The following is a 15433-nucleotide window of genomic DNA, read 5'->3' on the forward strand; positions in this document are numbered from 1 at the left end:
TTGCAGTGATTTGCTGACGGCATTAATTCTTCGAAGTAAACGATTCCACAAACAGTAAAATCTGCAATTTAGTACTTTTCAAACTTCTGCTAAGGATTTCACACATGGTTTCTCTGAATTTGGTGTGGCTCTGTCTGATGAACATTCCTTTACAACGACAAAGTTCGGTCTCCGAGCCCGAGCAGCATCTGCACCAGTGGACCACCTGGTGTCACAAATATTTTTCGACCATCAAATGTTTTCCATCTGTCTGCTCCAAGCATGATTGCATTATATTCCACAGATGCATGAAAACTGGAAGGAAAGCATAGAAGTTTTGAATAAAGTCCAAACAATTTACGTCTGCCTCTCTCGATTCAGCTGCTGCGTTGCAGATCAAATTGAAGAAGTGACTGGAGCGTGGGATGAATAATGCACAAGGGGTTTGCATTGTTCAGTCTTGTTTGTAGATCTGAATATCTTCCTGCCATTATTGCAGCATCATTGAAACTCTACACATGACAAAGTTTTGATGCCCAAACCTACATTTGAAATGATACCCAAAACCACTGACTCCAGGCACTCGGAAGTGTGGGATTGTAGCTGGACAAAACCGTGAAAACGCTCCACAACTTCACCATCGCTGGCCACGTACTTTAAAATTTGTGTTAATTTGTCTGCATGACTCACATCTGGTGTTGAATCAACTATTTAGGGAATAGTATTTGGCATCTTTAACTCTGCCGTTTTAGTGATGAAGTCATCGTAGGTTCTGTGTTTTCAAAAAGTTTCACCTGAGGAAGGAGCAGCGCTCCGAAAGCTAGTGACATCGAAACAAACCTGTTGGACTTTAACCTGGTGTTGTAAGACTTCTTACTGTGTTCAAAAAGTTGGTCTTCCCTGAGCCACAATATTGAGAACTTTTCAAATGCCCTTTGAGAAGCTCGTCAAATTCATAAGCATTCAGGGCAGGCTAAACCATTACCTCTTTGAGTTGACACTGATGATTCATCATGTCCTCTTAAAGGAAGTCCAAAGGAAGACTGAAGTTTGACTGTGGCAACAACCCATCTCGGCGCTTTCCTCCAGTAAAAATACTCGTTTTCAAACTGAGCTGATAATGCAGAATCGGTTCTTCCAGATAATTTACATCTTTGAACGAGCACACACATAGCCTTAATATGACTTTTGGAAGTTTCAAGATCAGCAATGTCTCTTCCAACATTTCTCCAGTCAGAGAGGGCTGATCAGGAAATTATTGTTTCCCTTTACCAGGGTCAGGGAATAATTTAAGACTGCCTTAGAGGTTTCCAAAAAATCAACCAGGTGAATATTCGGGAGGGGCCCTATCCTGCAGTGCTGTGTATTTAATTGAACGTCCACTTCTAGGTGGGACGGCAATGTTACCACTCTTAAGGTTTCCTGGAAGAGCAATGAAAATTCCAATGTTTTTTACTGACTTTTTTTAAACTATAATGCTTGACTTTAGGATCTGTCTTTTTCCGCATGTCTCAACCTTCATACACCGCATGATTATCAGATGTGAGAATAAAATCGCCTGCTAGGTATCTTTGCTAATCATCTGCAGACACAACGACCGTAATTCTACTTATTTAAAAAATGTTTTGGCTTTTAGAACATAGAACATAGAACAATACAGCGCAGTACAGGCCCTTCGGCCCACGATGTTGCACCGAAACAAAAGCCATCTAACCTACACTATGCCATTATCATCCATATGTTTATCCAATAAACTTTTAAATACCCTCAATGTTGGCGAGTTCACTACTGTAGCAGGTAGGGCATTCCACGGCCTCACTACTCTTTGCGTAAAGAACCTATCTCTGACCTCTGTCCTATATCTATTACCCCTCAGTTTAAAGTTATGTCCCCTCGTGCCAGCCATATCCATCCGCGGGAGAAAGCTCTCACTGTCCACCCTATCCAACCCCCTGATCATTTTGTATGCCTCTATTAAGTCTCCTCTTAACCTTCTTCTCTCCAACGAAAACAACCTCAAGTCCATCAGCCTTTCCTCATAAGATTTTCCCTCCATACCAGGCAACATCCTGGTAAATCTCCTCTGCACCCGCTCCAAAGCCTCCACGTCCTTCCTATAATGCGGTGACCAGAACTGTACGCAATACTCCAAATGCGGCCGTACCAGAGTTCTGTACAGCTGCAACATGACCTCCCGACTCCGGAACTCAAACCCTCTACCAATAAAGGCCAACACTCCATAGGCCTTCTTCACAACCCTATCAACCTGGGTGGCAACTTTCAGGGATCTATGTACATGGACACCTAGATCCCTCTGCTCATCCACACTTTCAAGAACTTTACCATTAGCCAAATATTCCGCATTCCTGTTATTCCTTCCAAAGTGAATCACCTCACACTTCTCTACATTAAACTCCATTTGCCACCTCTCAGCCCAGCTCTGCAGCTTATCTATATCCCTCTGTAACCTGCTACATCCTTCCACACTATCGACAACACCACCGACTTTAGTATCGTCTGCAAATTTACTCACCCACCCTTCTGCACCTTCCTCTAGATCATTGATAAAAATGACAAACAGCAACGTTTGTTGCCTGTTTTCCAGATTCCTCTTCCAATTGTAAAACCAGGTTGGTCTGAACCAGGGATTTTCCCCTGGTTGCTCTGTATTGGCAGATTATTGAGGTGATTCCACCAGGCTGGTTCCTTCTATCAGAGGCACACGGTGCCTGATCGAGGGTCCCGACATCAGGACGGTGGTGGCACTGAAAGACACCGCCTCATCCTTGCTGCCAACCCTACACGCTCCCCTCCCCCTTGACCCACCTTCTGCCATCACCCCCATCCTGGGATCCAGCGACAATCCCAGGCCTCCAGTGGATGTCATTCCGGCAGCAGCCACTGCCTCCCCTGGAAGTCGGCAGCACTTGGGCGGGTGGGACCTATGCCCCGGTACCCTTGATCCCAGGGAAGACCTGCCACTGGCCTGTCAAGTAGCTGAGGGATAAAACAGGCCTTCCAGGAAGAAGGAAATACAGGGCTTTGGCTGGTGGCCATGACCACCATTTCCTCCGCAAAACTTTGGCCATTTTCTCTCCCTTTCCCCATAGATGTTGAGATTGAAACTTGGAGCCTTTTCCAGTCAAGAGTCCAGTAACCCAACCGATAACGATAGCCTTCCTTTTTCTTTTCCTTCATAAAAATTGCAGATTCCCCAGTAAAGAACACTACAGAAGTGAAAGATGCCAATGAGGAGTTCTTGACTGTTGGACACTCTGAACAGGGAGCACCAGTTAGTAAAATCTTGTCATCATCTGATACAGGTATGGATTGTCTGCTGCAGAGGGTGCTTTTTCTTTTGTAAGGGACTTCTTGGGATGAGCATCCAAATCAGGAATCTCGGAGTATCTTTATAATTTGTGAAATTTGAGTGCTGAGGACTGTTGATGCCATTGTTGCTTGATACTGGGTACATCACTGTCCGTGTGGAGTTTGCGCATTCTCCCCGTGTTTGCGTGAATTTCGCCCCCACAACATAAAGATGTGCAGGGTAGATGGATTGGCCACGCTAAATTGCCCCTTAATTGGAAAAAATGAAACGATTCTGGATACATGACATTGTTATCCTTGAGTTGAGGTACAAAAGTTAGATCAAAGTAATCTCTTGGTTGTCTTTATGGATGATGTGCTTTAGACTGAACTGCACAAACCTGGCATCAAGACCCATTGTGACAATGGTTACCAAATTGGTGATGAGCGAGAGCCAAGGATGCTCTGCCATCCTGAACTTTTCCATTGTTCCGGGTTAGTCCACCTTTGTAGCGTGTAACTTTGCAACATCTTGAGCCATTGTAGATCGTGTGCCTGCGTAAGGATGTAAAACTCTCTAGGTATGGAATGTGGCAGAAATTCTGTCCGAGCTTCTTGCGGCGTGGGCTTCCTCACCTTGGTTAGACCACACTTGGAGCACGATGAATGGTTCTAGTCTCCACATTGTAAAAAGGATATAGAGGCACTGGAGAAGGTCTTTACTCGTATGACACCAGAACTGAGGGGTTATACTTAACGGAAAGGAGAAGTCTGAACGGTGACCCTAATGGAGATCTTTTAAGCTTATGAGAGGGCTTGACCGGATAGGCTGAGAGTTTCCACTTGTGGAGAGATCCAGAACCAAGGGCCAAAAATATATAAGATAATCACTCATGAATCTAATAGGGAATTGAGGAGAAATGTCGTTACCCAGCGAGTGATTAGAATATGGAGCTCTCTACTACAAGGAATAGTTGAGGCAACCAACAGGAATGCATTTACGGAGTAGCGAGATAAGCACATCATGAAGTAAGGAATAGGAGGTTGTGTGTTGATGGGGTTAGATGACCAAGTGTGGGAGGAGACGCATGTGGAGCATAAACACCGGGCATAAACAGAGCTGTTGAGCTTAAGTGGCCCATTTCTGTGCTGTCAATGCTATATCATTGAAAATGGGTAAACCTCTTGATCCTTGTCCCATTCCCCATCGAGTTTGAATTTTAATATTTGAACTTGGTTTTCTTGATTTCCCATGAGGTGCTGGCGGCGGGGGGGGGGGGGGGGGGGGGGGGGGGGGGGGTTGGGAGAGCAAAACAGAGTTCTCTGTTGGGATGGGTGTAGAAACCCCAAATTTAGGGCACTTTATTTAGTGTCCAGAACAAGGGAGCATTGATAAAAATATTGGGACTAAATTACAGCCGCGGCTGGATATGAGAAGTGACTATAATGTAATCATGCATCTCCCTTTGGGCATCAGGCTTTCAAGATGTTTGCTGGTTTCAAAAATAAGTTCCATTTTAAAATAAATCAAAGTCTGCATAGAATCCCCTTCCCTGTTGTGTCTTTTTATCTCTTGTCTCATTGCTCATATATCTATTTTCTTTGTACTTGTACTGCGACATGCATTACCAACTGCTGTGCTTTTATTGTAGCAGGAAGTGCAAAGCCCATGCTTTTGGCAATTGGTTGCATGTCAGGCCTCGACTGTCCAGTATCCTCCAATTTAATTTGAGTAACCATAGTGATCAAACAACCAAGTGTTTTCAATAATCCTTCACGCTTGTCTCCCAGTTCAGTTAAGTTGCCTTTGTTGGTTCAAAACTCTGAAAAACTGAAACACAAAAATTAGCATAATGGTTCAGAGAAGGTTATAAATTAAACCTCCATTATTTCAGTATTACTCTGTGGCTCCGGGTAGTAACATTTGCCCCCCCCCCCCCGTATCAGAAGGTTGTGCGGTCGGGTCCCATGAAGTCGGAGAATAAAATTCAGGACTGACGTCCCATTGCAGTACTGAGGGAGTGCTGCATTGCTTGAGGTGGCATCTTTCAGATGAGATGCTAAACCAAAGGTCCCGTTTGCTCTCGGGTGGCTACTGAAGCTCCCCTGGTACTATTTTAAAGAAGAGCAAGACGTTCTCCCCAGCCAGCCAATGTTCATCCCTCCATATATGTCCATTTGCCTCATTGCTTTTTGGGCGCTGTGTACAAATTGGCTGCTGCTTTCCTCCATTAGACTACACTTCGAATGTACTTCAGTCACTGTAAAGCATTTGGAGAATGTGAAAGGTGCTATATAAATGCAACACTTTTTCCTTTCTTCAAGGAAGGGAACAGTTAATTAACCACACTATGTTTCTCTCGATTGTCCCCATGGGCCAGAGCGCTCCTGTTGACTTGGCAGATGGGCAGACTAATCAAGTACTTGGAGAAATTCCATTCCTGAGGCAAATTTGAGGAGATGCCGGTCGAAGGAAGTTTCGGTCTTGGTGGGGAGATGTTTGGAAACTTTGCGTTGGTCAAAAATCAAACTCTACCACTTCCCAGTTCCATCCATAGTTGACTAACTTTGCTGATTGGATGTGGCTGCTGAATTCCAACTTTGTAATAATTCTACAATGAAGTACTTGACCTGAATGAGCGACTAAGTGTTGAAGCTGTACAAAGTTACACCGTGCATGGGCACCGACCTGTTCCTTAATGTAGCCAAGTTTGTCCTTATTCTAATGTACAAAAAATTATTTCTAATTCAGCACAAAATAGAAGGAACTTCCCAAAGATTGAGAGTGGGTCTTGAGCATGGTGCCATAGGAAGGAATAAACCAAAGGAGAATATCATTTTTGTATCACTTGGATCCCGTTGCAGCTGTCTCCTGTGTACTTTTTCTTTGGTCAGCTACTCTTGTTGTGCTAACCACACAGGCAGAGTTTTTGTGCATTGATTTCAATCTTCAATTCTTGCAGAGCTGCTGCAGTTGAGCGGCACAGACCCCGTGGCTGAAGCAGCAATTCGACAACTAACTGAGTCGGCAAAGCACGCGCTGAAATCTCCCATCAGGAAAAGTACAATTGTGATTTCGGGTGTGACAAAGGTAGGTTCCCTATCCGGTCCAAGATCATCCTCTGTGCCTGAGTCAACTGTCCATTCATTCTTCTTCCTTTTGGCAACCGAGAACCTCTACACTTTGCAGATTTGGGATTGGCTTTAGGTATCATGTTGCGATGGAGAGGCCAGGTTTATTTTATGCAAAATCTATTTCAGAATCGGACAATATAGTTGGTTTGGCTTAGTGAGGAGGGAAGGGTTTTTCCAATCACATTGTTCGTGGGTTTTTTTTCTTTTGATTGGGAATTTGCCAGAGTTGAAAACACTCTGGGATCGGCTCTGATGGACTCTTTTCACTCCGTTCCCAAATGTAAGATATTGACGAATTCTAGCCTCCCGCCGTGCTCTATGTGCTGGTACAAACACTGCTGGGGCACACAACCAAGGTGAGATGTATATTTCTTTGTGGGCAATGCTGGCATGGCTGTGTTTGTTGTCCATCCCCAGCACCCCTCCGAAACTGGCTGTAGAACGTCTTGAGCTGCTGCTGTCCTTCATGGCGCTCACATATGACATTGGAGAGAGAGCGCAGGAACCCACAAGAATGGTTCCCGAGGCGGGGCACGTCAGATATGAGGACGAATTGGAGAAGTTAGGACCGTTTTCACTGGAGAAGAGAAGGCTGGGGGTCTGATGGAGTATTCCAAAGGGGTCTGGACAGGGTAGAGAGGAGGAAACTGTTCCTGAAAGGATTCAGAAGGGGGTTTTGGCGGGGGGGGGGGGGATTGGAATTGAAGGTAATTGGCAGACGTGAGACGAGGAGATAACCTTTTCACGCAGTAAGTGGCCACGGTCTGGGATGCACTGCCTGAGAGTGTGGTGGAGGCGGGTTCAGTGGAAGAATTCACCAGGGAATTACCGAAAAAGAAGGAATGTGCAGGGTTGTGCGAGAAGGTAGAGAAATGGCACTCGGTGAATTGCTTATTAGAAGAGCCAGTAAAGTGACGATGGGCTGAATGGTCTTCTGCACTGTGCCAATTCTGTGATAACTGTACTTCCAGGATATTGGAACGGCAGTGCAGAAATGGTTTATGTTCCAATCAGAATGGTGTTTGCCTTGGAGGTAACGTTGCTTCTCTTGCCATGTTTAGGAGACTTGTATACAAAAGAGAGTCTCCGCACTCATTTTTTGGGGGTTTGAATTTGCACGGGTGTCTGAACAATTTGTTTCACGAAGTCTAACCCCTGCCTCTAAAAATGTCATTTAGTGATTTGTCCAACTTCACAAGGGATATTTTCTCTTGGTGCCTCCTTGATTCTTATTGCTGGACTTTCATTGAGTGGTGCAAGGGGAAAAGATATTGGCTGCCAGTAACTTGTAACCTGGAGAGATTCTTTCCCATCTTTCCCTCCAGGCCCCCGTGGCGGTCGATGATGAAATGACTCTGTCGGCTGATTACGCAGCTGCGATGGATGCGTCCTTGAGTCAGGAACCTCAGCCCCACCCTTCCTCTGAGTGCATGGCCGAGCGCCCAGCCGAACAAACATTAACTTACAGTTTACCCATGGCTGAGCTTTGTCCTGCCGAAGGGTCCTCTGCAACGGCACCCACTAGCAGAGTTGGTCAGGAATTCGGTCAGTGGAATGATGGCTCTCGGGAAGATCTGGATTTTGAACAGAGGTCCAATATTTCCATAGGTGGCTCGGAAGCAGGAACTATGAAAAAATCTAGAGGTAAATGCTCCAAAAATCAGGATTCTTTTTTAAACATCAGTTTGGAATCATTTTTCTTTCTTTCCTGGGATGTGGCTGGCCCAGCAATTGTCGACCTTCCCTAATTGCCCTTGAACTGAGTGGCTTTCCAGGTTATTTAAGAGTCACATATAGGCCAGACCAGGTAAGGGCGGCAGGCTTTCTTCCCGAAAGGACATTGGGACAATCAACAACGGTTTAATGGTCATCATTAGATTTTTAATTTCGGGTCCCAGGTTCGATTCCCAGGCTTGCGTCACTGTCTGTGTGGTTTCTGCACGTTCTCCGCTTGTCTGCGAGGTTTTCCTCCGGGTGCTTCGGTTTCCTCCCACAAGTCCCCAAGGACGTGCTGTTAGGTAATTTGGACATTCTGAATTCTCCCTCTGTGTAACCGAACAGCGCCGGAATGTGGCGACTCGGGGCTTTTCACAGTAGCTTCATTGCAGTGTTAATGTAAGCCTACTTGTGACAATAAAGATTATTATTAATTCAAATTCCACCATCTGCTGTGGTGGGCTTCAAACCCAAATCCCCTGGGTCTCTGCATTACTAGACCAGTGACAATACCACTATGCCATCTCCCTTCTCTGCAAAGTTATGCTGCTATTTTGTCAAGACTTCTTAAATAGTGTGTATATACTGGTGAATCTGTGCATCCCACTATAAATAAAAAAATAAAAACATAAAATGCTGGAAATTCTCTACAGGTCTAGCCGTATCTGTGAAGAGAGAGAAACAGCCAATGTTTCAGTCTGTGACCATTCATCAGAGCTTTGCCTGGTGGTGATCAGAACTTCTTTATGGGAGCACTGAAAGAGAAGCAGCAGTGAATTAAACACTCCCGTAATCCAAAGGCAACATACCCACTCTCCTTTCTGCCCCTTACCCAGATCAAAACAACGGCCCAGGATTTTAGGGTAAGGGAGGGAAGGAGCTCTTGATATTTTTGATGCAGGCACGTTTGCTGCATAGATTTTTTCGGAGCCATGGATGTAAATCCTCAGCTAACAACTTTGCAGAGATTCAGGGATTCCGCAACAAGAATTGTCGTCTGGGAAAATCTACTATGCTAACTGCTGGCATACGTTACCAGCTAGTAATTGATTTGTTGCACGACAGGCGTGCCCTCAATGCGTTGAACAATAACCTGTGCTGGGGTGTCCTCCAGTCCCTCAGCTAAGTGACTGTTCTGTGTCTGTCGTCACAGCCAGCCCCCAGCTGAAATACACAAATCCTGGCCAGAATAGATCAAAACTGGCCATGTCTAATTTGGATTTGATTTATTGTCACTTGTACCGAGGTACATAGACAGAGATATCGGGTGAAGCATAGAGAGTATAGTTCTATTCAGTAGAGAATATGCATGGAGAGATCAGTTCAGTCCATAGGGTCGTTCAGGAGTCTGGCAACAGCAGGGAAGAAGCTGTTTTTGAACCTGTTAGCACGTGTTCTCAGATTTTTGTATCTCCTGCCCGATGGAAGAGGTTAGAAGAGAGAATAACCCGGGTGGGGGGGGGGGGGTCTTTGATTATGCTGCCCGCTTTCCCAAGGCAGCGGGAGGTGTAGACAGAGTCAATGCGTGATGGACTGGGCGGTGTTCACGACTCGCTGCAGTTTCTTGCGGCCTTGAGCCGAGCAGTTACCATACCAGGCTGTGGCGCAGCCAAATAGGATGCTTTCTATGGTGCATCTAAAAATTGGTGAGAGTCGTGGGGACATATTGAATTTCCTTAGTTTCCTGAGGAAGTATAGGCGCTGTTGTGCGTTCTTGGTCATAGCGTCGACGTAGGAGGTGCAGGACAGATTGTTGGTAATGTGCACACCTAGTGACCCACTGCCAAGTGGTACAAGGCGCCTCTCTACTGAATCATTAGGGAAACTTCAAATCCATACGCGTTCAACCTCTCTGATACAAGCCCGTCTCTGTTGAAGATTGGTAGGAGGATCCTCCAGGTGGATATAAATGTATCTTGTTTTCTTTAGTATTGTTGTGCAGGAGCTGACACATTTGAACTTTTTTTTTCAGGTGGTTTTATGCGGAGTGGTGCAAAATTCTTTTTCCGGCGGAGACGACATCAGAAGGAACCCGGGATGAGTCAGTCGCACAACGACCTGGTTTATCTGGAGCAGCCAATGCTGCTGGAGAAGGAGAGGAAGTCGGCCAGGAAGCAAATTAAGAGGCTTTTCCCGAAATCCAAAAGCAAAGCTAAATTTAACAGCTCCCCACTGGACTAAGAACTCCTGAACACTTGACTTTCTCTCCCTGGCTGTCTTGCCCTGCCTTCTCCCTCCGTCCCACTCTTGCACCTGCGGCTAGAGAATGTGCAAACTCCAAAAGCCTCAGGGTATTATTTGACTTGCGATTACTGAGGCCTGCTGCATCCGAATTACTCCAGTTTAGGAAGAGGCCTAATTTTAAGATGTACCTTTTCGCTCATTGAGGAAAATAGCAACATTTTTTCAGTGTGGTGAGGGGATGTGGGGTGTGGATGGACTTCATTAGCTTCTGGATTTTTGATCATCCGCATTGGTTGAAGTGAAACCCTTTGGAAATGTGGGGGCACTTGTAACACTACAATTTTTCCATGTACCCAATTCTTACTACATCTAAACCTGCTCCTGCTGGCGATGCAACCTTCCAGTTCAGCTCAGGTTTTCCTAACTATTTGTCCTATCATTGCCAGTTTAGATAAGTTTTGAAAGTATTTATTATGCTCTGTGTCCAAGAGCGTTTTTGTCATACGGAGTTTAAAATTATTGCGTTTATTTTATACTTAAAATGGGGTCTGAGCCCCCCGGGTAACTTGTTGTTTCCTCGGTTCCGGCGTTCTTTTCTCCCCTCTCAGCTCTTCCTTCTATAATCCAAACCTCCCTTTGCCCTCTCCCCACTCTTTTCTCACCCCCCCCCCATTTTCCTCATGTCCTCTGAAAATGAGAGGCCTGCCCCTCAACCACAAAGGATGGGGCGGTCCCAAGGCCTGACTGAGCCAATTTGAAGGATTTGCATTCTCTCCATTTCTGTTCCCCTTCTAAGGCGGCCCCGATGAGAATATCATCCTGTGAGCAATTTGAGATCGGAGCACTGAATTCCTTTTGCTCCCTCCCTGCCCCTTTTTTTTTTTGAATAGCTCTGATCCGATGATGATTTTACCTTGGGTGAGCCCTGGGTGAACGATGAGATCGTGGAGTAGTTCGCCGTGTTAAGGGGAAGTCAGGCAGCCGTCTTGTAGCAGGGCCGGGAGGAAGGAAGCGGGCGCTGTACAGGAACCAGCACTCTCCTTCAATCCCTTGCAAAGAATTCCTCACGGAGGGGAAAACAATGAGAGAGAAATTCCTCGACAACGGAAGAAGGATCTGAGTGGAATAGCCGCCTCGTCAAAGGCATAAGTAATGGAACTCTAATGAAAAACATTGAGACGATTGCTGAACCTGGGAGACCATTGTATGTCCAAGTCAAAATGTCAAAATTTGGTGTGTGCCAAAAAGAAGCCATATCTTGTCACCAGACATCTTACACTACAGACTTTTAGATTGAGCTCAAAAGCATTAATTTCCCCTCCTGAATTGCCAGAGTTCTAGACGAAAGACTGCAAGCCGGCTCTTTGATTTTTGGATGGCTTACAGTTTGGGAATGTGAAGCATGGAAGAGAAGTGCTTGTAAGAAAATGCGCCATGAGGCTAGCGCAATTGAGCAAGTCATTGTTCACTGTGTTGAAGGTATTTGAAATAGGACAGAACTAGTTCAGTAGGTTTGTGTGTGTGTATGTAATGGCATCCTTTTTTTTCCCCCCCTGTTGGTTGGTATGTTAAAGATTGTAGCATCACCTTTCACACTCCAAAACAAAAAATAAATCTTGAGCTTCCTACAGGCCTGTGAGCACGCTGCTGCACTGTGCCACTTTTAAGGACCACATGCTTAGTGGTGCCAGAGGAATTTTTCAAAACGGCACTTGAATTTAAAAAAAAAAAACTGACCAGAGAAGTTGTCGCCTGAATCTTACCATTTTTTTTATCACAGACGTCCCCAAGTGCTTATTCTATCCACTGAAGCCTTGACATCCCCCCCCCCCCCCCCCCCCCAGCTGTGGATGGGAACAACTCAAAAGGGTCTACGGGTTGCAGATACCCAGTTCTGAACCTGCCATTTATTTTCAAGTCATTTATCAGCTGGGAGGGTACATACCTGATCATGCCCCCGCACCGCACACATACACACACACACACAGTTTGCTGACATTGTTCAGACTGAAGCGTTAAATGGACTATGTATATGTGTGTGTTTGTGGAAGGATACAACAATAGGATCAACCTCCTTCCTACCTCCGGTGGAAACAAAACATAGCTTATTTGGTTGACGACAGCAGTGACCACCTGTCAGCTGTTTTCAAGGTGAGGAGTTTTTTTTTTCCTGCAACTGCCAATTTTGCCTAAAAGGTATTTAGCATCAGTTGAATAACTGCAGTGTTCTGCCTTTTCTTCACTACATGTTGCACTGTTTAGGTTTTAGCCATATCTTTGACCTGTCACACTCTTAACATGCAATTGATGCCGAACTTTACAAACTAAAATCTAGTGGCAAAATCCCAAACTATAAAAGTTCTGTAAATGAGAACCCCCAAAAAAAAAAGATTTTCTTCCAGAATGCTTTTCTGGCTCTCTGGCTGTGTTTAGTTTCCTAGGGCAGAGCACCCAGCTACCCCAGGCTGCTCCATTTTACTTAAATGCCTGTGCCAAGTACTGAATAAAGAGCCATGAATGACTTGTTACTCCTTCCCTTGCAGTCCAGTTGGCCAAGACGTGGCTATTTATTTGACCATTGCTGTGGATTTTGTCACTTCCTTTAAACTTCCTTTTCCATGTTTTCCTCACTCCTTAACACCTCGTCTCTCTCTCTCTCTCTCTCCCTCCCCCCCCCCCCCCCCCCCCCAACCACGTCTTTCCATCCCACTGAGTTATTTCGGGGGAACAAAGTGTGTGCTGGGTTTACATGTTGCTGTTCTTTTCACTAGGGGCTTCCAGGTATTCTATATAGCGCAGTGATTTTTTAAAAAATATATATATATATATATAAAATGACATTAAGTAATAATGTTGTATGTAGATGAAGTCTAAAATGATTCCTAACGAGTGACCTGCCAATCATTTGTCTGCATGTGTGCGCGTGTGTGGTTTCTGTCAATTTAGTGCTTTAGTGTTCAGTACTGCCACCTCCTGCTGAAAATCGAAGGTGCGGTGTCCATTGTTTCTTCCATTATCTCTCTTTATATATAAAAATCTGTCAATTCCTTGCATATATAGTATTTCTGTCCATCAAGACCAGTATCTGGCAGGGGATTGAACACATGACCAAAGAGTGACGAAGGGCTGTGTATCCCAATTACTACTGGCTTCGATACGGCCTTGAAGAACCATGTCTTTCCTTCCAAATTGTACTGTTTCTGTGTAAACTTGTAAATGAATTTATTTAGCACAGGCACAATGATTGTAGGTTTCTCGTAAACCGTAACTGGAACCTTCTTTTGGTGCTCCCTCCCTACCTGGAATTAGTAAAAGGGAAAAATAAGTGTATGATGTTTATGGAACTGAGCCAGGAACGAGAACTGAAAATGGATTGCACTAAGTTATTAAAGCAAATGCTGCATGTTAATCTTGCATAAAAGGAGAAACACTGAAGTTACCCAGTTGCCTTCATATGTAAAACTCGTGTCTTAATTCATGTAACTAATGCAATAAATATTGAGAATCGTGACTTTTATTTTGCTCTTTTGTACCTGTAGCTGAATGCAGGGCAGATGGGATTCTTTCATCGTTTTTTAGAATATAAATTTAGAGTACCCAATTCATTTTTTCCAATTAAGGGGCAATTTAGCGTGGCCAATCCACCTACCTTGCACATCTTTGGACTGTGGGGGTAAAACCCACACAAACACGGGGAGAATGTGCAAACTCCAGACGGACCGTGACCCTGAGCCGGGATCGAACCTGGGACCTCGGTGCCGTGAGGCAGCAGTGCTAACCATTGTGCATCCGTGCTGCCCCTGGGTTATTTCATCATTGTCACTAAGTTATGTTGTAGTTAGAAGGCAACCATTGATTTTATAATAATCGTTATTATTGTCACAAGTAGGCTTACATTAACACCGCAGTGACGTTACTGTGAAAATCTAGTCTCCACACTCCGGCGCCTGTTTGGGTACACCGAGGGAGAATTCAGAATGTCCGAGGTGGAGATGGTGAGCAGCTTCAAATTCCTAGGGGTACACATCTCCATAAATCTGTCCTGGTCTCATGTCGACGCTACCACTAAAAAAGCACAACAGCGCCTATATTACCTCAGGGAACTAACAAAATGTCCACATTAACTCAACAACTTTTACAAATCATAGAATCATAGACTTTACAGTGCAGAAGGAGGCCATTCGGCCCATTGAGTCTGCCTGGCCCTTAGCAAGAGCACCCTACCTAAGCCCATACCTACACCGCATCCCAGTAACCCCACGCTACCTTTTTGGACACTAAGGACAATTTATCATAGCCAATCCACCTAACCTGCACATCTTTAGTCTGTGGGGTGAAACCGGAGCACCCGGAGGAAACCCACGCAGACACAGGGAGAAAGTGCAAACTCCGCACAGACAGTGACCCAAGCTGGGAATCGAACCTGGCACCCTGGAGCTGTGAAGCAACTGTGCTAACCACTGTCCTACCGTGCGTACCCCCCCCGCCCCCCCCCCCCCCCCCCCCCCCCCCAATGCACCATAGAAAGCATCCTATCGGGCTGCATCACAGCTTGGAATGGCAACTGCTCGGCCCAAAACCGCAAGAAACTTCAGAGAGTCGTGAACACAGCCCAGTCCATCTCACAAACCTGCCTCCCATCCATTGACTCCATCTACACCTCCCGCTGCCTTGGGAAAGCGGGCAACATAATCAAAGACCCCTCCCACCCGGCTTACTTCCAACTTCTTCCATCGGGCAGGAGATACAGAAGTCTGAGAAAACGCACAAACAGACTCAAAAACAGCTTCTTCCCCACTGTCACCAGACTCCTAAATGACCCTCTTATGGACTGACCTGATTAACACTACACCCTGTATGCTTCATCCGATGCCGGTGCTTATGTAGTTACATTGTATACCTTGTGTTGCCCGATTATGTATTTTCTTTTGTTTTCATGTACTTAACGATCTGTTGAGCTGCTCGCAGAAAAATACTTTTCACTGTACCTCGGTACACGTGACAATAAGCAAAATCCAATCCAACCCAAATAACAGCACGTCTTTCGGGACTGGTGGGAGGAAACCGGAGCACCCGGAGGAAATCCATGCAGATACGGAGAACGTGCAGA

The 15433-nt window shown here is 45.4% G+C and overlaps 1 protein-coding gene across 2 annotated transcripts in view; it reads left to right on the top strand.

Annotated features, from left to right (window-relative positions):
• LOC140427681 (C2 domain-containing protein 2-like) overlaps positions 1-13834 on the top strand; it is a 72269-nt gene extending 58435 nt beyond the window's left edge. For both annotated transcript variants that reach the window (XM_072513174.1, XM_072513173.1), the window contains 4 exons: positions 3189-3302; positions 6252-6379; positions 7749-8067; positions 10112-13834. In XM_072513174.1, coding sequence (XP_072369275.1) covers positions 3189-3302; positions 6252-6379; positions 7749-8067; positions 10112-10320 — 770 coding nt within the window. In that variant the 3' untranslated portion in view covers positions 10321-13834. The remainder of the gene's footprint in view (positions 1-3188; positions 3303-6251; positions 6380-7748; positions 8068-10111) is intronic.
• The last annotated feature ends 1599 nt before the right edge of the window (positions 13835-15433 follow it).

The sequence above is a fragment of the Scyliorhinus torazame genome, chromosome 8, assembly GCF_047496885.1.
Source record: "Scyliorhinus torazame isolate Kashiwa2021f chromosome 8, sScyTor2.1, whole genome shotgun sequence".
Lineage (NCBI taxonomy): Eukaryota > Metazoa > Chordata > Chondrichthyes > Carcharhiniformes > Scyliorhinidae > Scyliorhinus > Scyliorhinus torazame.